Here is a 23373-nt window from a genome sequence, read left to right on the forward strand (position 1 = left end):
TTGCTCATTCAATGGCAAGAACTGCATATAGTCTGATTCCATTACAATGTTGCAGCTTGCATATACCGAACCCCACCTGTAACTGTTCCAAGTTATATAATGCGAACAAAATACATCATGTAACAGATATCCAATGTTGGTTCTGAAAGAAAATTATAACTTCCAATGTTAGGCATTGTACAAATCACTTTTATTGGTTAAGACAATTAAATTCTCACAAAAAGTTAAAACCAAGAAAATATATATATATACTTCCACAAACACACAAAATCCAGTGTGTCCAAATGTCAGATATAACCATAATAAAAGCGAGGCATCAAAAATGCCAAATGCATCACATTTTTTACATTTGATTCAACGCACAGCTTTGCAGCCATTAAGTACAATATACACAATCATAATGAACAATAAATGCAGGACAGACATGCAGAAAAGGCCAGTGCTAAATAAAGAAAAGGAGGAAAAACATTGACAATATGAGACAATAAGTATTGGATGAGTGACAATAACAAACAGCATGTGTCAAAACAGTTAATGATTAGGAGAATAGTGGTCTTTGGCGTTAGACAGCATACATTACATGAAGTTTTGTTTTTTAAACTAAACACCTCTGCTAAATAAACGTACACATTTTCTAAACTCCAGTGCATTATACAAGATCTAGACGTATGACTATTTGAAAATTACAAATATATTATTTACCCTCCAATTGAGACATGGTTAACAGGCCCAGAGCCTGGTGACTGGCCAAAAGTAGAAACCCGCAACTTATGTATGCTCTTCATTTTCCACTGCGACTTACAAATATGATCTATCGCCTCGGATTACAGGACATTGCTTGGTGGGGACATGTGTCAAAACTCTCATCACAAGGACAAAGGTCTACATCAATGGCTCAAGATGTCTTATTTGGGCAACATTGTAAATATTGAGACCTCATTAATCACAAACATTAAGATTGACAATGACTAGTGCAATGACCGTGCATGAAGCCATTTAGCAGCAAGAGCCATACCAAATATATACAAAAGAATATTAGATCTTGATAGCACTAGTAATGCTACATTACATTCCCACCCCTTAATGTGATTATAGCATCACTGGGTGTCATATCCACAATAAGTAATCCTAGTGGTAGTTAAAGGTAGACACAAATTAATGGGATACTAGAGTCACCAAAACAACTTTAGCTTAATGCAGCAGATTTCGTCTATAGATCATGTCCCTGCAGTGTCGCTGATCAATTCTCTGCTATTTAGGAGTCAAATCACGGTATACGCAATGCTAGTAACACCACCCTGCATGTGACCTATACAGTCTTCCTAAACACTTCATGTAAAAAGATCTAATGTTTAAACTTTATTACAATGTTCTATTTTTTTTTTCTCTGACTCTTAACAGCCTGCTAGAACCTGCAGGAGCCTCTCGTGTGTGATTAAAAAAAGTCAATTTACAGAGCAGGAGATACAAACTTCAAAGGTAAGTTAACATCTGATTAAAATTGAAACCAGTTCTTTATGCAGGTTGTGTGCAGCACAGCCAGGGGAAGTGTGGCTAGGGCTACATAAACAAAAAGTGAGTTAACTCCTGAATGGTAGATACTTAAGCAGTGAGATTTCAGGGGCATGATCTATACACCAAAACAGCTTCATTAACTTAAAGCTGTTTGATACATACAATATCTTTAAGTGGAGTACATCCAGGATTTTCCAAACCGATGAGTGCGGATTAATAGAACATTTTAACTATGACAACCCCACTATTTTTCCACAGATGCTGGAGAGATCAGAGGAAAAGCAGATGTACTTCATATCAAAATCTAAAGCCAGAAACAGTATTTAAGCGATTTCACACAAAGCAAAATGTAAAGTATGAGACATGATACAAGAAAATGCTCTAAACCATCCAACAAAACATGTGTCGGCATGGAAAACTCATGAAATTAAACATTGATAAAAAATAGGTGGCAAAGCAGATGGGTAGCAGATAAGGTATTAGGATCAAGACATCCACTACTTTGTACAAATAGATACACTCGCACACACACTATTCAAAACACTAATGCAAACCCCATGCACACATCAAAGGAACATATTCAAATACTAACAAAAAAAAAGTACCATTGGCAAATACAAAAAACAGCAACTTGACACTATATTAAGAATTATGGGCATACAACTAAAAATCTTAAGACATGTTTTGTTGTATATTACTACCTCCTCTAAACCACCTGGGAGGTAGTGGAGGGATATGACTGGGTAAAACAATGTCAAATCTTACTGTGTTTTTTTTTTTTTTTTTTTTTAAATCGATGGATGATGTGACCAAAAGTAAAAAACGAAATATTTGCCTTTGGGAAAAACAATTTCCAGAAATTAATTTTGACACTTAGGGCTCTACGCTTTTCTTGAGACAAACATACTTGATTATACATATATGGCTTGGTAAAGCTAGTCTGTACAGAAGATGACAGCTTTGCACCTAAACCCATGTGTTCGATTTTAAAACAAGATATTATATAATACTTATCTGAATAAATTGTTGACATGCATAGTTTTATGGGAAAAAAAAATATGAGAAAATAAAAATCTACATCTTTTTGTGTTAAAACTTAAATGGGAACGTTGAAAAGAAAATGAAAGGCTCTATACCAAAAAATAAACAATAAAAAAAAATATAAGACACTGAATATATATCTGGATAATCCCTGGTTTTGGACATGAAAATACTGATGGGACCGGTTAAATGTCAAAACAAACCTTTCAGATCAAATTGTAAAAATATCAAATTTAGAAACCTCTTGGGAAACAATTACAGCACCAATTTAGAAAAATAGATCTTTAGAATGTAATAACTAGATGCATTTTTTTAAAATTAAAAAGTCTATCTTTTCCCTCTTTTGTTTCCCGCTGGAGGCTTCTTAAGCTGAAGCAGCTGTCCTGTCCCAAACCCCGTAGATGAGGGGTTTGATACGCCAAAGGTTAAACCAGCTGATGCATTGATGCCAGGATTGCTGAAGTTAAATCCAGATGTAGATGAACTGCCAAAGCCTTAAAGGGATAAAATAAAATGTGACACCATTAATTTGAGTTATAAGAGTTTATACTGAAATTACTATACCTAAAACTCCGTAACCACATGCTATCGATTAACCTACACAGGGATGTGGCGTGTGTAATGTTTCTGTGCCCAAAGGTTTAGGGATATAAAAAAGGTATTCTACCTAGAAAATATGTCCTGTTTAAGATTTTCGAAATCTATAAAATACTGGCAGCACAGCTTGGATTGGGTTTTGGTGCTGTGCAGCGACACATTTGGCTCCCATTTGCTTTCACATTGTTTAAAGGGACACTAGTCACCAGAACAACTAGCTTATTTGAGCTATTTTTGTATATAGATCATGACTGAATTTGCTCAATTCTCAGTTATGGATTTAAAGTTTTAGTGTTCATGCTGCCCTAGCCACAGCTCCCCCCTCCCTCCCCCCACCCCTCCCCCTTGCTGTGGCTGACACAGCCTGCATGAAAACAAATTGGATTCATTTTCAATCAGATGAAACTTTAGAAGTTTTTATCCCCTGCCCTATAAATTTTACTTTACATACAGGGGTGTCCTGCAGGGTCTAGCAGGCTATTCACAGAGGAGGAGACAAGAAATTCTATATTAAACAGAATTTGAAATAAAGATTAAACATTAGATGACTCTTTACAGGAATTGTTTAGGAAGGCTGTGTAAATCACATGCAGGGAGGTGTGCCTAAGGCTGCATAAACAAAGTGATTTAACTCCTAAATGCCAGAGAATTGAGCAGTGAGACGACATAGGCATGACCTATACACGAAAACTGCTTCTTTAAGCTAAAGGTGTTTTAGTGACTATAATGACCCTCTAACTCAGCCTTTTCATAAATTAAACTATAAGCACGTACGAAAATAGCCATGTATGGTTTATGGAATACACAAAGCACAATGCTGTGGGAAGGAATAGAACAGGTTTCAGATGCAGTAAAGGAATGTGAGGGTCATTTCAAGCATGAAGTGACAAAGCATTTTAGGGTTACCACTTAGAATTCCATAGACCTCTTCTAATGGTAGATGATTAGAGGAGAGAGGGTTTTTTCTTGTTTCAGAAATATTTTACATGTGAAATCGATTAGAAAACTTAAATTAGTTTCAGCTACCTTAAGGTGAAAGTATGAACCCAACTGCATGAAATGAAATCACAAATCAATGGCCACTTATACAAAGGAGATTTATGGCACGAACAGCAAAGCTTTTCAAATATATAAAAGATTTATATTACATGCAGATCATTTTAGTCTAAGTGTTTATGATCAACCATATGGATTGTTTTCTGTATATTGATCCCAGAATTCCTCATATGCCCTAAAAGTGTCATTATAAACAGCACAAAGACGTATCAAAGGGAATAAGCCAGATTTGAAACTTGATAAGAAAAAAAAATTCTCTGAATTTGTAAGAGTGCACACATAAAACCAAATATTACAGTGAGCACAGATCTCACAACTGCTTGCAAAGCCTCAAACATCTATATTCATGACACTTTCCATTATTAAAACGTAATATAAAAACAGGCAATATGTTTAAGTTATGAAAAATGGCTCAATTCCCCCCACCCCCCTTTTTTTAACTCATCGTTAATTTAAAATAAGACAGTATATTGAAGCAAATATTGAAAATGAGTAAATCCAGTGCAAATAGGAGAATGAGGTAATTAATACAGTGGAGGATAAGATTCTTGCACAGAGGAGAAAGTGGGGTAAGAGTGAAGGAGTCTCAAGGCTCTAGTACCTAATGAAAGACTGAACCACAGCGTATGTCGGTACTGTGATAGTGTAAATCAGCATCGAGTGCACTGAAGGCAAAGGAAGTGAAAAACATATGCAATGGACAAAAGGGGCAAGTCGTTTTAACTTCGGTCCTCCCATATAATAGACTGCTCATTTTGTTCATTGCTAAACCCTTTGCATTTAACGCTGTATCCATGGAAGAGATGTTTTAGGTTTAAAAAACTGCCAAATGAACATTGGCACAGGGAGTTGGCTAAACCGGTTCCACCCATCAAATAACAAATATAAAATCTGTCCCCTTCCTCATGGTACAGGGTCTGCAGTATATTACACATCAACAGAAGTCCACTACTGTGTAGCAGAGATGTACAGTTTTAGTCTAGAAACCTTGCGGTCTGTGTGTAAGCATTATTCGTACAAACTTTTTATATATGCATTTATGACAATCTACATAAAATACCTGCAAGTTGCTTACAAATACTTCTCTTTTCAGATTTATTTTACCATTTGAAAGCATGTCTACAGTAGTTGTGAGAACTACATTTAATTTTATATACACATCACAGCTTAACCTGCTGGATGTGTTCTTGTTGAAAGTACCAAGGAGGGTGGGGAGGGGGGTCTTCCTAATTTAAAACGGAATGCATCAAATGTAAAACAAAACATTTTGCTGTCCCTTTAAAAAATAATTCCTTTCCCAAATCCATCTGACAGCTTGAGATATTTGAAAATAGAGAGTAAGGGAAATCAGAAAGAAACAGATTCATGCTAGTAAACATGGCATTGGAATATGCTTTTACTTAATAAAACAGCTGAATTACAGAGTCGCCCCACAATATATACAATGCTTAAATTGTTTTAGAAGAGAATTTCTTAATATCTTTTCAAACACTTAAATAATCACCCTTTTTAAAAAAAACTGTTCCACACTTGGGAAGCTGTCCTAATTGTCCCCTATGGAACATTTTTTATCATATTAACTGGAAATATGGCAGAGAACGTTACTAAAATGTTTAACCATTTATGGTGTATGACCCTATTTAGTTGCATCCAAGAACTTGCATTGTGTTCACATTAAGTTGCGCATGAGGATTTAAATAGATTAGGATTCTACTCAAAGGAATAGTTTGTGAACTCTACAGATTGATACGGGACTGGTTTATTCTGTATTAAAAGAAAACCATCACTTCTCTAGAAATATTACTGCAATAAAGCATTTAAAATCAGACAATTGGGTTAACTTTCTCATGTGATGCTCTGACTTATGCTTTGAGTTATTTTCAATGTACATTAAAGATTTCGTAGTTGACACCAAAAAACAATTAAGTCCTGGCAGAGTCATAGAATGGTGGAAACCAGTTACTTCTTCTCTAGGCTGACAAGTGCAGCAATCAAAGCTTATAATGCTGACTGACAGGAAGCCATGATGGAGGCACTCTGTTGCAGGGTAAAGGTAATACAGGAGTGTGGATTCCTACATTTAAATTTTATTTTCAAACCTCATACACAATTCTATAAATACAGGAAACGTAAACTTTAAAAATCCCAGAAAGTAACCGGTCCCCTTTCAGTGGTTTATAGGCAGTTTAATGCAGAAATGCCTTCTAGATGAACGTTAGCCAGTTACACATATCCTAGTACAAACACTGCTATTAGGACACCCCACAGATTCCCTTTGTATAGTAGCTAATTGGTTTGATCTAATCAATACAAACCTGCACTCAAGCTTCCCGACGGCTTATTTGCGGTTCCAAAGCCAAATGTGGGAGCCCCAGAGGTGTTGCTTCCAAAAGCAGAACTACTTGCAAATCCTAGTGGGACAGTATCAGATAAAAATATATGTAACAAAACAAGCAAAATAAGTTCAGTTCAAATAAAATGCAATTTAGTAACCTACCCTGTAATATAGATATCTGCAACATAGTTACTATCGTTTTTTAGAGAAGTTCCACTCATCCTACGTGATAAATAAGTAGAATTGCTCTTTAATGATAAATTACAAAATCACTGTTTTGCAAAATGAGATCAGTATGGATGGATCCCACAGACCAGAAGGAGGGGCTCGATTGAAACGCCTCATTCTGGTGTGGGAGCTAAAACAGCTATTTGGGCGAGAACCGTATACATTTATTTTTGGGGGGCGAGAACCTTATCTACATGGTTTTACCACAGCTTCGCTTTTAATCTTTTTAACTGTGGATTTTGAGGTCTATAGATGTAGAGCGGTACGGGTAAACTGAAAACAGGCAGAAAACAATGGAAAATATGATTGAACATTGATAAATGCAAGGTAATATGTGAAAAGTAAAAAGGTAATGAAACAAATGACAAACTATGCCTACCGGCTAAACAAATGTGTGTAGATGAAATATTTTGTGGTAGTATAAGAGCATATATGTCAATAAGCAGTTGCAAAAGCAAACAGAATATTAGGCAAGAAAAAGGGGGAATAGATGCAAGAGCGGTGGATTATTTTGCAGCTATTTAAAGCACTAGACAAACTGCAGAACAGAACAAAGGAAACACTCATAACACAAATTGAGAAAAAGGATGGACTAGTTTGTTATTTTAGTAAGAGCAGTTCAATCTTAATCCACAGATGGTACCATGAACGCTACGTAGGTCTAGAATGCCGTACTATGGTGGCCGCGATTAAATGGTCCAAGATGCATTTTAGGAAGTGTAAGGAACACGTTTTAAACAGATGCTTCCCAAGGGAAAAGAGTTTAGAAACTGCCATCAATACATAATGAAAGTATAAATACACGGTAAGCCATCTTCTAAATCAAAAGAGCACCAAGCGTTTTTGTTTTAGAATAGAACACTAAACAATTCATGCCAAGAATATTCTGTAAAAGTTGGTAAATTCAGATGTTATCGCTTGCTGCCAATGGGAAAATGCTTTGGGAAATTAGACAATAATAAGGCTCACTGGACATACTGCAAGTCAAAGAACAAAAGAAGTATACATTATTTCTTTAAAAACAAAATAGAATAGTATTGTTGCTTTAACCGCTTTAAAACCTGTTCTGTTGCTCTAAAGCAGGGGTTCTCAACACCCCCTACCAGTCCAGGATTTAGGGATTACCTGGGTGTGTTGAAGGGGTTTAGGAGAAAAAAAAAAACCAACACAAAAAACTTTGAGTCTAAGGTTTTTTTCTTTTTCTTTACACCTTAAACACACCCAGGTAATCCCTAAATCCGGGACTGTTAGGGGGTCCTTGGGAACTCTGCTCTAAAGGATTCTAGTTAGATAGCACAGTCAAATGAAAGTGCAACAGACTCAAACAACTTAAACAAAAAATACAGTTTCCACAGATAACTAGTGTTTCATTTTGTAAAAATTAAACTTTTTTTTATTGGCATTCGAGTTATTACAAGAATAAAAAAAAAAAATCTTAAGGATCTAGAGATCTCTACCATTAAAAGGGACACTACAGGAACCCAGGCTGGGTGCCTTGTCCCCTTAACCCTGCAGCTCAACACATTGCAATTTTAGGTAAACTGCAATGTTTACATTGCAGAGACGAAACCGCCACTAGAGCTACTTCGCTCTGTGAAACGACACTGGACATCATCACGCATTGCATGAGGACGCCCAGCGTCTGGAAAAACCTTATAGGAAAGCACTGATTCAATGCTTTCCTATGGGAAGGCCAAATGGGTGTGCGGCACTCACATGCACATTAGGTTCCCCCTCTATTCTCAGAGTAGCCAAGGAACCAACACTAATGTTTAACACTTTAAATGACAATTGGGGGGAGAGGGGTTGCTTAGGGGCAGAGAGAAACACTAAAGTGTTGGGAATACAGCTTTGTATTTACAACACTGTAGCGTTCATTTAATTCCCCAAACTATTTATATAGTTAATTGATCAGCACCATTTTATTAAAAAAATAAAAATAAATAAAATAAAAATCTCATTTTCGGATCGTATTTTGAGAATCTTAATGCCACTTCAGGGCTGAAAAAATAAATAAATCTGATAAATCTACAACAGTAACTACATACAGCATTTTAGTAACCTTACTAAAATTTAAAGTCGACCATGAACTAAATTTTGTGGCACAAAGTATTTTCATGTTAGAACGTCCCGTCACACCATGTTGACGTTAGCCTTATGCCACTGGTCTCTTCCAAGAGGACGTGGTCAAAAAATAAAAAAGAAATACAGGTGTACATTCACCAGAAACCATTCTGTGCCTCATGTAAGCATTATATAGCATCTGGGTACATACACCACAAATCTAGAAGTCTGTAGTGTATATTAAGTGTGCAAACCGTTTTCATGTTTACTCATTAACGAAGTTACAAGCATCAGGTCTACTTCGCATTCTCCATAGAAAAATGAATAGCTGAACTACATATCAAATAGTTTGAGGTAAGTACATCATTCACACTAAAGCCCAATGGGAGGACAAGGATTAACTAAAAGGTCACATCCACTTCATGGACTACAGATGAGCTACAAACCTTACCGAATTGTACCACACAATATATAGAATATGGTTTGTTTTTTCCCTTACTTTTTTGCATTCTTTGTGATCAAAGAATATTTTGACAAATGCCAGAAACATTCAGCCAACCAAGGAAAGCTGAAAACCTCAAATATTTTTCCGCCTTTTTTCCAAATTCCATTCACAGTTTGATAAATGGGTTCAACTATACACAAGTTGTGTATACTGTTCTATAACGATAACTTAAAGTGCAATCTCAAAAGCGCAATCCAAAAACTAAAAGTGCTAGGCAAAAAAAATAACAAAATCATTCAAACCAAAAAGTGGGTATGAAACTTACATCTACATAGAGTCAGAACAACAACCACGTTCTGCTGGTTGAGGGTTATACACAAGATACTTTTAGGATATCTAGTAAATGGATCCTCATTCAAGTAAAGTGGCTTGAGTAGTGCCCAATTCCTTGATTTTGTTGCACACTTCTGGGTTGCAATGCTATATTCTCAGAGGATGAACACTCTTAAGTAATTGGATTTAGGATTAATTTACCATATCTAGAGGGCATTTTTATCATTCTAAAGGACGATTGTGCTTGAAGATAGTTGTCCACGTATTATGCAAGGTATCTGTGGGTGAGGTTTATAGGAAAGTGAGTGGTCTAACTCCAGATTACAAAACGCTATTAAGGCATTGTGTAAACTGATTTTACAGTTAACAGTAAAACACAAGACAAACTTACGTAAATATGCAAAAAAAAAAAAAAAATGACAGGACTTGCTGCAGAAGTAAATTTACAAAAACAACCTTAGTTGGCCTTGCTTTCGTCTGGTTAAGTGTTCTGTGATGGAGTTCTAATTTAAATTATGTCCATGACCACAAAATTCACAAATCATAATGGAAGCCCCTTCTCTCCCAGTCTGCAATACAATGTAGACTTTCTGAAGGAACAAATATGACACTTATAAAGCGCCAACTAACTCCACAGCGCTGTACAACGGGTGCAGGTTTCTTGAACTCTATACAACTACTAGAACACGTCTAAAGTACTTTCAGAAAACATACTTCTGTAAATTTAGCAATTATTTAATTATTGGTTTTACATAGGTTTTATTTTTCTTCTTTTAGGATTTATTCATGTTCATAGATCTAATTTAGGTTTTACAAAATAAAGCAATTCAAAGCTTTTACATATTAACGCAATTCTAGTTTTAATAAGGAATATCCCTACAGTTATAATGACTGATATAACCGATAGGTGAAAGGTAAAAAGGATATCAGGCTGTACATGTAAGCAGAGAGCACACACATGAATTAGCTAAGCAGGAATGCAGGCAATAGGAAACCAATACAATAAAAAAATTATGTGACTGCATTAAACTTAAGGAATGTAACAACATTCAAAATACCCCATTTAAAAAGGAATAATTTATATGTATACCTTTATGACAAATGGTTGGACAAACATGACATATGTAGCATAACATATTATAAAAGGGACACTCCAGGCTGGAGTTAACTCCTTTTCTATTCGTGAATATAAAATAAAATTGCACGTGAAGTTCCTTTGTATAATAATTTGTCTTGCAGCTTCTGCAGTGAGCACTCCTTAAACTAGAAAAGGACTCTGCAAATGACAATGCCTGCTGAATTGTTTTAAGCACTGCGGTGAGCCAAGCCGAGTGTGGTCTTATCAAAACAGAAACCACCACTAAAAAGCATACCCAAAGTTAACCTAACCCACATGCATAATTTGTAGGTGTGTTTAGCACGCTTTTAAGGGGTCATATCAGCTTTGCACATTTTTCCTCTTTCCTCCAGTGGCAAGCATGAAGGGAGTCTGCAAATCAGATTCTAATATCTTACCCAAAAGGCTACTTCATAATTTGTGCTACTGGCATCACATTTTTCTACATATTTCTTCCAAGTCCAGAGATTTTGAAAATTGTAGCACAGTTCCAAATACTACATATCTTAGTATGCATAATGCATTACTTTTATTATTTAAGTCACTAATCACCAGAAAAAAACTACACCTTATTGTATTTGTTCTGGTGAGTACACTCTGTCCCAGCATGCTTTTTGAAGTCACTTTTTTCCCCAGAGAAAAGGCAGTGTTTACATTACAGGATACCTCCATTAGCCACACCTCAGATTGTTACCAGAGGTGCTTCCTGGGCCAGTGCTGCACACTGTATCAACCCTCTGCATGAAGACCCTAAACATGCCTCAGAGATTCATTGATTCAATACATCTGTATGAGAGGCTGATTGGCCAGAGCTTTGTTTGGCTTGTGCTGGCTCTGCTCCTGATCTGCCTCCTTGATAAGCTCGGCCAACCCAATGCATTGTGATTGGCTTTGATCGCCACTTCTGATGTCATCCAAGCAGGCAGATCGGAGCAGAGCCCACAGCAGACTGGAATAAAGGTAAGATTTTTACTATATTCAGGGGGGCGGTCAGATAGTGCTTTTACCATTATAGGGTCAGGAATACATGTTTGTGTTCCTGATCTTATAGTGCTCCTTTAAACTATACTCCTGTTTGGGAAAGGTTTCTGTTCAGTCAAAATGGAGGTGGCTCAATACACCATCATATACAATATAAAAAAATAAAAAAAAAAATGCAAAACTACAACACCATGATGCCTTTGCTCTGTAGTTGGGGGAAATCACACAAAGTATATTTCTGGAGTAAAATAGGAAACTTTCAAAGAGGCAAGGAATAAAAGGGTTTATAAAGAACACTTCTCAAAGACCACAAAAACAACTCTGTATAACTAAATTTAATGTAACCGATACACTGCACATATTAATGCCTGGAGTGCCCCTTTAAGAAGTTTGAACCACTTAAAACAGTACTATATTTGTTTTATTTTGATTTTTAGACTTATTGGATGTCCGATATATATTTATACAATAAATTAGAATGTAGAAAATGTACCTCCAAGGCTTGAAGAGCCCAAACCACTTGGCTGCTGCAAGGCAGTGTTCATGGCTGAGCCGAAGGGTGTTCCAAAACTAACTCCCAGAGGTGGCCGTGGCCCTAATATGAAAATAAAGTAAAAAATAAAAAGGAAACAAACCAAACAAAAAAAAAATAAAATACTTTCCTTACTCTCTGCAAAACATAAAAGAAACCCTTAAGACAGAAATAGTTAATAGCATTTATGAGGAACCATTACGGGCCGGTACCCAAATGTCCCAAGTAAGTTTGAATACTCATGTTACAGATATTTTAAATATAAAGGTTATATAAATTGAAATTGTATCTGCAATCATTTGATGTAAATGTGTTTTAGAAAACTGAATATAAGTAGATAAAAAACAAGACAATAGTGCATTTTGTATTCAATTTATTGATCAATTTTCAGCAAGTCAATAAATGGTAACATGACAATTCAAATGTGTTCACACAAAGTGATGGCTGGGAATCTGGAAGCACCCTGAAAAATGGCATGAAAAAAAAAAAAAAAGAAAAATCACAAGTACCATTTCTTTCCTTGGGCCAGTGCTTGAGAGACATTACCATACGGATTACCGCACGGAACCAGTCAAGGAAGAATCTGTAAAATTAATTCACTTCAGCTTGGCATTGCATTGATGCAACAGGAATGTGGAAGTGACCAATGTTGCAGTCATCTAAACATTTACAATGAATGTACAGTGTATAAAATGAAATACTATGAAAGCAGAACTACAATCAAATGTAAAATGAGAAGAAATTCAAGATTTTGGCCCTGCCAAGTCTAAAAAGGCAGATGTGTAAAAAATGTAGACAATTGTGCCACACATTATATGAGCAACGTTTACAAAATGGAAAAACAGGATCGGCCTATAAGTCGCTCTGCAGTTCTACTGGCACAGAGATGGCTCATCAAGATTGCATATGGTAATACACAACTGGCAAGCCAGAACTTAGCCACTACTATATTAGCAAAATACATTGACTGGTATACATTGCTCCACTACAAAGGCTGATGAGCTACCAATCCTGAGAAGATAAAGCCCCATAAACACAGAGTGCAGCGCAGCTCTGGCATAGTGTCAAGACACTATAGTAATATGATGGATAACGAGGTACACTCGCAATGTGAAAATACATCCGAAGACTAAGCTCAATTTTTTATAGGTTTGTAACCCATCTGATCAGTGGGGCTCTCATATTTGCATTGAATATACACACAAATTAAATTATCAGTGTTTGGCAGAATAGAGTGCTCACAAATAGGATGTCCACGAAATTTGAAAGCTTATTAAATTATCCAGGTCATAAATGAAATGTTTCAAATAAAGGCAGTGTGTGAACTACAATCTAAGTAGATGTTTACAATTTGTTTTCCATTACCAATACAGGCCACAAGAGCCTCCTAATTAATGTAAGGCCATTTTTGTTTTTTTAAACTTAATTTATTCTTAACTCCCAGGGTGTATTAGTATCAGCAAGTACAGCATATTCATCAGAACGTAGACAGCTGCCCAAAAGAAGTTTACTGTAATGGAACACTTTCGCCCAATGCACTGGATACCTTTTGAGCCTACAAAGAATGTACTTAAGGGGGTTTTCAAATCTTACAGTATACTTGAAGGGGCATTGAGACAATTTTCCAAAAGAAGGATTTGTCGTCAAGTGAATCTCCTCTACATAACATGGACCCTTGTCCAAAACAAAGTAGAAGAACCACTAAATATAGAAGGCTTCTGATTCTTAGACACTTTAAAACATTCTTAATGCAACAATTAAAGAGACACTATAGTCACCAAAACAATTTTAGCTGAATGAAGCAGTTTGTGTATAGATCATGCCCCTGCAGTCTCGCTGCTCAATTCTCTGCTGTTTGGGAGATAAATCACTTTGGTTTCTGTTTATGCAGCCCTAGCCACACCTCTCCTGTGGCACTGCAAGTCACATGCAGTAGGTGAGTCTAGGGCTGCATAAACAAAGTGATTTAACTCCCATTGACCGAAACGAGCAGCGAGACTGCAGGGACATGATCTATGCACCAAACGGCTTCATTAAGCTAAAGTTGTTTTGGTGACTATAGTGTCCCTTTAAGGAACCACGATAAATAAAATAATTTTAATCAAGAAAGCAATTTTAATAATCAAAAGCAATAATGCATTTACTTGTAGTCTTATTAAAGACAACTTTTCACAGTAATTAGTGAAGAAAAGTTTCCAATCAGCACCTTCAACTTTAATATATAAAAACACAAAAGAGGGCAAAATCTCCTTTAGTCATCTTGATTTCAATATTAAATATCGAATTGCATACAAAAAAAATCTGTAACAGTCCCAAGTCTGACTTTCTTCTACACCAAACATTTTTGCATTTTGTACCTATGAACGCAGAGTAGCAAATATAGTTTACAGTTGTTTTAGTTCTTTGTAAATTTATCTGACATCCTCTATATGCGTAAAGAAAAAAAACAAAACAGCTATTCAGGCGCATATATTGTAAGCGAGCTATTAAATATGTAGCATGATTCATACACACACATACATGTATGTTTGGAATAACACTTCTGTGGTTAGGAAAGTATTTGAAGGGTTAAGGGATAACCAGGAATTCATTGGAAAGAACATTGTTATTAGAAATAATCAGCATGGGTTTATGAAAGAAGTCATGTCAAATTGTATTCTAAGAAGTATAGATCAGAATCTAGAAATTTGTCTAGATGAAAATTCTTGGCTTAAAAGTAGAGTACAACAGAGTTGTCATTAATGGTAAATTTTCAAGCTGGAAAAAAAGTGATAAGTGCGGCCCCTCAAAGTTTCTGTTCTGGGATCGCTTCTATTTAACGTTCATAATAGATCTTTAAATAAGCATTGCAAGTCATGTTTCAGGATGATACAAAACTCTCAAGTAATACAATGTGAGTAGGATATTACTTTGCTGCAGAGGGATTTAGATAGATTGGGGGACTGGGTACTCAAATGGCAGATAAAGAATGCACAAGTAACCAACACCGTAAATGGTAGTGAACAGGGGATAACACGAGAAGGATTTGGGAATTGTTATAGACAAGAAACTAGGCAACACCGAGGAATGTCAATCAGCAGTGGCTAAAGCCAGTAAGGTTTGAAAACTGGGGGGCTTGAAAACTGGCATACAAGGAACAGTGACAATTGGGATTACTGATACTTGGGATAAAACACTTGATTGTGCTAATCATTTAAATTGATATACATGATTATATTAAATCCGTTTTGAAGCCAAGTGTTGAAGAAATTGAATGTGATATTACAGGTGAGGATGAGGGGAGTCTTTTGGCTAGAAGTATGCATAGGAGGAAACTGGGGATATCCATTAATATCAAGAATCTGTTACAGTTCCCTACCATTCAAACTGATGGGGAAAAGCAACTGTTACCTCAAAATTAATAAGGCTGCACAACCGGGTAATGTCAATCATGGATATTTTAATTACCGTATCTCGGCATTGATTGGGCCAGATGGATTAGTGGTTCAGTTAAACATGTTTTTGAACGTAATTCAGGTCTCAATTAGAAGAAGGGCCAACTAGAGGAGACGCTTGTCTGGATGTTGCCTTTTTTCAAAATTCAAGGGGGGGGACGGAGACATTGGAAATAGTGACCATAACATTGAGATTAACTCAAAAATATGGTCTGTACAAAAACAATTTTTAAGATGCTAAATTCAATTGGATAAAAGCATCTTTACAATTGACTGGCAGGAAATGCTAATAGGGGATAATATCCAATAAACAAATTTGCAGGAACCATCATGGTTTTAACTTAATTGAATTTGATAAAGAAACTAGTAGAAATGTGGATTACTGTGTTCCAGTAGATGTGATCTACTTGGATTTTGCTAGGGCATTTGCTACAGTTCCACACAAAAGATTACCAATAAAACAAATCAGTTGGTTTAGGGGGAAAAATGTGTTCTTTGATAGAACACAGGCTTAAATATAGAGTGCAGAAAGTAGTTTTGAATGGAACATTTTCAAATCGGACAAAAGTGGTCCATTGAGTGCCTCAGGGGTTCTGCCTTGGGTCCACTTCTCATTAATCTATAAATGATCTTGAAGTGGGCACTGAAAGTCATTTATTGGTGTCTGCAGATGACACAAAACTAGGTTTGAAAATACAGTCTGAACTTGTATATTCTGATATAAGTAGAAAAGTTATATCAACAGACAAGCGGTCACTCATTGATATTGGAGGAAAGGTATTTTTGCCAACAGCAGAGGAAAGTACTTTACAGAAAGAATGAAGACGTTACTTTATTATCAGATGCAATAGCCAAATAATTTTTATTACTTTTTTTTAAAACCTGATATTTTTGCAGAAATAGAATTTACAAGGATAGAATTGATCTGTATAAACAGGTTGTTGACCAAAGGAGATATGGGACTGCCATTATGGAGTCAAGGATTTCTCTTTTGTGGCATAATTTGGAATGGCTAAAATAGTTGTTTTCTGTCTTTTTGGATTAACAGCATAAAAGAACAGGCTTTACTGTTGAACCTGCAGAATTTAGACTTTTCTTCAACCTAGACAGCAACCAACTGAATTAGTTAGGCAAACAAAATAAGGTAGAAGGCACAATAAAGAAAGCAAAAAAACAAACAAACCAAAAAACACTACTTTAGATTATTAAACAAAAAGGCAGGGGCGGGGCCTGATCCTCAAGTTGGCCAATCGTGCTTTCTATCAGCTCAGGCCAGCACAAGGCTTAAATGGGCTAAAACTGAACGAAAAGAGCTATAAACGTCACAGAACCGAACACAGACTATACTCTTGACAAAGACAACCAAGCCTGCAAGTTTTACCTTCAGAAAACTGGTCTGTCAGGACTGTGAACCCATCGGCTGGGAGAGGCGGCCGACCTCCCGCCGGATCCACCGCAGTGTCAAATGGGCATAGGATGAGATGCACAAAATCCCGAGCCTTGGACTGGAGGTCCCTCACAGCTTACCTACACTGGTTTGCTAGCATATTTGGGGAAACAGTTTTCTTATGATTTCCTATGTTTTCTTTTGTCTGCTCTCTTCCTACTAACAGTGTTCCAGTCAGTAACAGTGGTACTATTTTTCCTGTTTTATATACCCATCTAACTATAGCCCTGTCTGAAAGGTTATGCCATAAAGGAAACGTAGATTAAAGCCTCCCGCATTTATATAGCATGTTTAGCCCGCTTAACACCTATGTCTACAATGTTATGCATGCCATTACTCATGATCCTTAAAATTCATTAACTTTATCTTCACCATATTGTTTATTACGCTTACAAAACACCATTTGGGCTGTGGAGAAACATCCGATGCAACAGTTCCTCTTTAGGAGCTTTAAGTGTGCACCTTTCTCAAGCAGTTTTGAATGGAGAGTTACCAACTGGCTGACCGAGCTAGTCCCATTAGTGGTGCCCCAGCCCGGTAGCTCTCTCAGGCTTCCATCCCAAAGATTGAGAAAGCAGATATGGAGAAGCAGCGCTGTATTTTTCATTTATAAAATACATTCCGGAAGCAGATAAAACACTAAAACTTGTGTAAGTTATATCAAAGGCTTACTTGTGGACTCTGTTCCTTAAAAAAAAGTCATCAAAAACATACATAATCTTTCACGTAACATGAATTTGTCCTGAAGGCTCTTAAAAATGCATAAAACTATTTTAAAAAAACCACAAGCTAAAACTCTGTACTAAGGAAGACCCATCTAAACTCAATGTGTACTAACTTCGAAGGACTGATCAGACTTTCAGGAACTAATGGATTCAAAGAAAAATTTAGTAGTTCTGCTCAAAAAATAAAAAAAAAATAAAAAGAGAAAAAAAAATCCCACGCGCAACGCATATAACGTTCGTTGGCAGAGGTAGTTTGCCTTTGTTACAAGTCTGCTTCCTATATGACAAAATAAAAATATTTTATATACACACTAAGCCCAACTCCTCCCACCCATCCCCTCCCACCCCCCACCACTCATTACGGGAAAAAATATATTCAGTTCAAAAGTCAAAGCTGTACGAGCCATTACACAAGTTAAGATGTTTCAGCCTTCATGTAAGTCACATGCTTGCTTGTTCTTTAACAGTAGTTTTTGCTGCATTATTAGGATTTGTAGGCTAAGCACCCCTTCACAATGTTTTAGTCGAGAAAGCTTAAGCGCATTTTTTTAGAATACCAATTATATTGTAATTGCCACATTTTATTTGAAATGTCAGCATTAACGCCAAGAATACAATATCACACACTTCACATTTGCTGGGTAACGTGACCAGACATTTACGCAAATCTAAGCCAAGAATATTCCGTTTTCAGTAATATTCTAATTGAATTTGTGCATGAAAGTTGCACTTAATCACAATCACTTAAAAATTGAGTTGTAAACAAAAGAAAGGATTTTCGCCATGTTTTGCACAGATCATCAAGTGCAGCACAAAAGCCATCCTTTTCACCTCTGATGCAAAAAAGCTATGTAAAAATGTATAAAACAAACCAAAATAGACATACCCTATAAATAAGTGGATCCCAATACGGATTATAAACCTGACATTTTGCCACGCACAATGAGATGTACAAATATAAATATGTTGTGAGGTTTCCATAACTCACTTTCAAATAACATGCACATTTGTCCAGAGAGGAAAATATTGCAACTCTTAATTAAATAAATCAAAATGAAATAATTTAGAGTAAATTCACATATACTTTTAAATTTGAGGCTAGTGCAGTGCTTAACTTATACGGATTATAAAGTACATAATGGCAAAGTGGAGAATTTTGAACACTTCTCTAAATACCACCAAATGAGCAAATCATTAAAAACTACCTATAATTTAACCTTTTAACCATGTGATGCTCCATGTCCGTTTAAGGCATCTCTGTCACCCCCAAAAATTTGTATTTCAGAAAAATAAATTCTTTATGAAATACGCACATTAAAGGTGTTGGAATGTCACTCCAATGATCTCCACAATGACTAGCCAACTTGAAGTACTTTGCAACATTTTTCAGAACACACTTTGATAGATCTCCTGCGTTCGCAGTTTTTAGGCCACTAATCTGCAGTTGCCTGACCACAGAGTATCCCTGCCTCCACAAAGATATTTGGTGCAAGATGTGGGGAAATCTTTATGCAGTGACAAGTGCAAAGACCTTCAATGAAAGGCTAGAGCTTATTACAATAACGGACAAGGAACCAAAATGGAGGCACTTCATTCTAGCATAGAAAAACCACAATGGTGTGGATTTTTAGATTTTATTCACTTCACATTTGTTTAAATATAAGGAAGAAGGAAAGCTCCAATTTAAAGTAAAATTGGAGATCCCTTGCAAGCAATAACCACATCTTTTCCTCAATAACGCCTATTTTGCATTGTAACTTTTGTAACCCTGATGCTTCTAAACTAGATATTCTATATTGAGGTAATGCCTGATACACGGTCTTACACAGTCTGCAAAGTACACCAAGCAAATTGCCTGTTTGAACAAAAACAGCTAGAGATTTCTCCACCGTGACCTGCTTGGTACAGGTACTTTTAATATAAAAACTCAATAAACTTGCCCTCAAAAGAGGCTACCCAGTCAATAGTTTTATACAGTTTAGTACTTTAAAAGAAATGCCTAAATATAAAAAAAACTCATTATGGCATATAAGCCCTGCCATACCTTCTTCAATGCCTTTATCACAAGACAAGTTTACAAATATAGGTACATGGTTGGTTTGCCTGCTTATTGCTGGGTGTCTGGGCAGTCAAGTCTTTGCACAAAGGGGAGCAGCGTTAAGTCCCACATTCCTTCAACACCAACATTGCTTTTGTCCAGTTTAGGGGCAGCCCCATACACAATTGGGTATGTCACATTCAATTTAAAGGTTTTCAAGTTTACTTAACCACCATCCATATAGGACAAAAATAGCATGTGTCTAAAAACATTCCCTTGTATATACCTAAAACACACGCTTACTGGATTCAGGTGTAGTATAGAACACTGGGTAAATTTGTATTGATCAGGGATGGAATAAAAATATAATGTTTGAATATCAAGTAAGCAGATGTTACATGTTATGGGTTTTGTCTTTTTTTTTGGGGGGGGGAGGGGGGTAGAAGAGACTCTTCTGTACTTTGGGTATCATAATTAAAGGGACATGCAAAACACCATAATTGCTTCATCTCATTTATGTGGTTATGGTTCCTTGAGGCCCATGGCACTGTCCTATTTAGTGTTAAAATGTTTCAACACTGAATGAGTCTCACTGACCGCCTGCAGCAGAGCCCCTCTCTGCTGTTCGGACTGATGCTTTCACATTAGCCAAACTAGTTAAGCGTGCCAGTTATTGGCTGAGCGTCCGCCGACCATTCTTAGCCTGTCACCCATTGTTCGTATGGATAAGGCAGAGTATCTCCACCTTAGCCATACCTCCAAGGGGGCAGGCTGCAGGTGACCAATGTTAAGCCATTTTAAGTGGTTTAATATTGAATCGTGAGATGGCAGCAGGTGATGAAAAGGCAAAAACAACACTTTAGTGGCACCTAGACTGCCCCTTTAATGTTCCCCGTCAGGATGCTGTACACCACAGAATAATGAACCAGAACAACCCAACTTATCTCATATGTCCCAGTTATTACCAAGCTTCCCTAACTGAGTAGGAACTGACCATTACTGCACACAGCCATTTCTGATGGTGATTAAACCGGAATAGATCCACTTTTAGCGTACTATACAGAGAAAACAATACACTCAAAAAAATAAATAAATAAATCCAAGAACACTACAAATTACATTCATTCCTTGGCACTAGTGCATGTCAAACAATATGACAACCCTGGTCACATTATAAAATGCAAAACACTTAAACTTCTTTACATTGAGAAAAACAAAAAGGCACATTGCTAATGTTTTTGAGAATTAAAATTTAGAGCATCAATTCACTCAAATTATCACATTTCCTATGTGAGAAATGGTTTGAATTGTAGTGCTGAACTAATAATTTATATAAAAAAAGTAAAATGAAAGAAGGCGGATAATCAAGCAAATCCTAAACACGCTTTACAATGTACTGTACTAAACTATGGCAGTATCAGTAAAGAAACAGCAGCATATTTGTCACCAAATGAATGCTTAGAACGCACCCAATGTACAAGTACATACGATTTGATAGAACATTCGCAGTTCAAGGTAGAGTGAGTTTTGCTCACCCAGTGACACTGCAAGAGTTCATGATCACTGCGTATCTACTATGCATTGCTAAATCTACTATTGTCACACGTGTTGCTGAACACAGCAATCCTGCCTACTCTATGTGTGGCTCTAATTTACCCAATTGGAATAGTGTAATCTCTCAGATATAGTTGGCTTTTTAAACTCTGGATTACCAGAATTAAAACCTTTCCCATCTGAAGCCATGGGAAGGCTTAATCACTATCCATATTATTTTGCTTACTGATATGAGATAGCTGGCAAATTAAGTTTTAAACATGGGAATAATTTTGCTCAGTAGCTTATCTCAAGCATAGGTTAGAAAGACTAAAAGCTGCATAATACTTTGCAATCGGGGAAAGAGGAAAATAGCATTGTTTTCAAACCGTAAAATGCACTCAAAATTTGAGAGGAAAGGAGGCAAGACTCCTTTGAGTGACGGACAACAGTTCGGTCCAAACATGTTATATAGTATTATAAAAATGCAATCAATCGCGCAGTTATTAAGGATTAACATTATGGTGTAACTCTGCATATTCTAAAATCTGTATGTCCTGAGAATATGCAAAAACTTTGTCAGCAAAGAGACAGACCCAGAATGAAAGTTGACAGAAGTTTACGGAGTGGAGGACAGTAATGATCTATAAGGTGAATGCATTCAGACCTGTAGCAGGCTGCTGTTGCTGTGTAAGGGTTGCAGCCATAGCAACAGCAGCAGCGTTTGGTATGTTGTTGAATGGGGTGGGTCCCGTGGTGACGTGCGGTATGCTCTGCCACTTCTTCACTTCCAACCTCCGTGCTTCAAACACATCCGAGGAATCCCCCAAATAAGTTTTCCGGTAGCCAAGGTATTGTTCTTTGAGCATCTGAAGGAAAGCTGTGTTAGTGTGACAACGCCAATAGCTCATAAAACAGCTTGATTGAACTTTACAGCAGACTGCATAAACATCACAAAAAATAGCAAGGAAAGCGCTCACATTAAATAAGGCAGATTACGTGGTGGCACTGAAGTGTGTATCATTTATAAGTGGAATTTTAACCACCACGAATACTACTTTTTGCAGAGGCTTATGGCACGTTTTAAGGGTGCAGAACAAAATAAATCCAGATAAAGATCAAGTCTCATGAGATTAGCCATACAACTTAACAGCAATAAGCTGCGTGCAGAAATAAGGAGTCCCCAGCTCAGCCTTTTATTGGAATTCCATATTTAAATGTTTGTACAGAATGCAGCATGGTCTTGGCTGCAGCTGAAAGGGTAAGTTTAGGGTGATGGGAAAGGTTTGTGTCAAACTACTTAAAGACTAACAAGAAACAGGGACTGCACCCAAACATTCCTAGCACAAATTACAAAAAAACAAACCAAGTTATGATTCTTAATATCTCACTAATAAAAAAAAAGGCAGTATTTACTCAAAAGTGAGTAGGTTTACATCTTCAGCTCATGCTCTCTACAGAATTTTAAATGTGTGTGCACTCATGATTAATGAATTCCAATAATGAAAAAAAACGGTATGCACAGTGGCATAGTTCGAATAAAAGAAAACACACTCAAGGATGTAGCCATAGATATCACCTTCCGGAAAGCAAAGGATTTAACCGGTACATTTTCTATTTTTTTCACTAGAACAATGCATAGACGAAAGTTTGTCTGCAATGTGTCCATTATATCTGTGAGTGGTTCAAATGCCATAAACCGTCTTGATGGAAGACATAGGAAGGACAATAAAGGGAATATTTTTTCAAGAAACTAGGGTCTAATTGTGAGACCAATTCATGCATTACAGTACATTATAAAATGGGCTTTTGCCTGAAAGAGAAAGAAGTATGAATTTACCACCACACCCACAATCGTTTGGTGTTACATTAAAAGAAAGGAATGTACAATGTAGGCATTGTGTTCAATAAATGAACAGATCACTAAAATAAAAGTAATTTTGCTTTAGAGT

The 23373-nt window shown here is 36.5% G+C and overlaps 1 protein-coding gene across 4 annotated transcripts in view; it reads right to left on the reverse strand.

Annotated features, from left to right (window-relative positions):
• Positions 1-585: 585 nt before the first annotated feature.
• The window catches only part of NUP58 (nucleoporin 58), a 42166-nt gene continuing 19378 nt past the window's right edge, over positions 586-23373 (reverse strand). For 3 of the 4 annotated variants that reach the window (XM_063429682.1, XM_063429663.1, XM_063429691.1), the window contains 4 exons: positions 22089-22290; positions 12206-12307; positions 6525-6620; positions 586-3050 (listed from right to left, as the gene is read on the reverse strand). In XM_063429682.1, coding sequence (XP_063285752.1) covers positions 2884-3050; positions 6525-6620; positions 12206-12307; positions 22089-22290 — 567 coding nt within the window. In that variant the 3' untranslated portion in view covers positions 586-2883. The remainder of the gene's footprint in view (positions 3051-6524; positions 6621-12205; positions 12308-22088; positions 22291-23373) is intronic. The other variant, XM_063429674.1, reaches the window with a different exon arrangement.

The sequence above is a fragment of the Pelobates fuscus genome, chromosome 1 (assembly GCF_036172605.1).
Source record: "Pelobates fuscus isolate aPelFus1 chromosome 1, aPelFus1.pri, whole genome shotgun sequence".
NCBI lineage: Eukaryota > Metazoa > Chordata > Amphibia > Anura > Pelobatidae > Pelobates > Pelobates fuscus.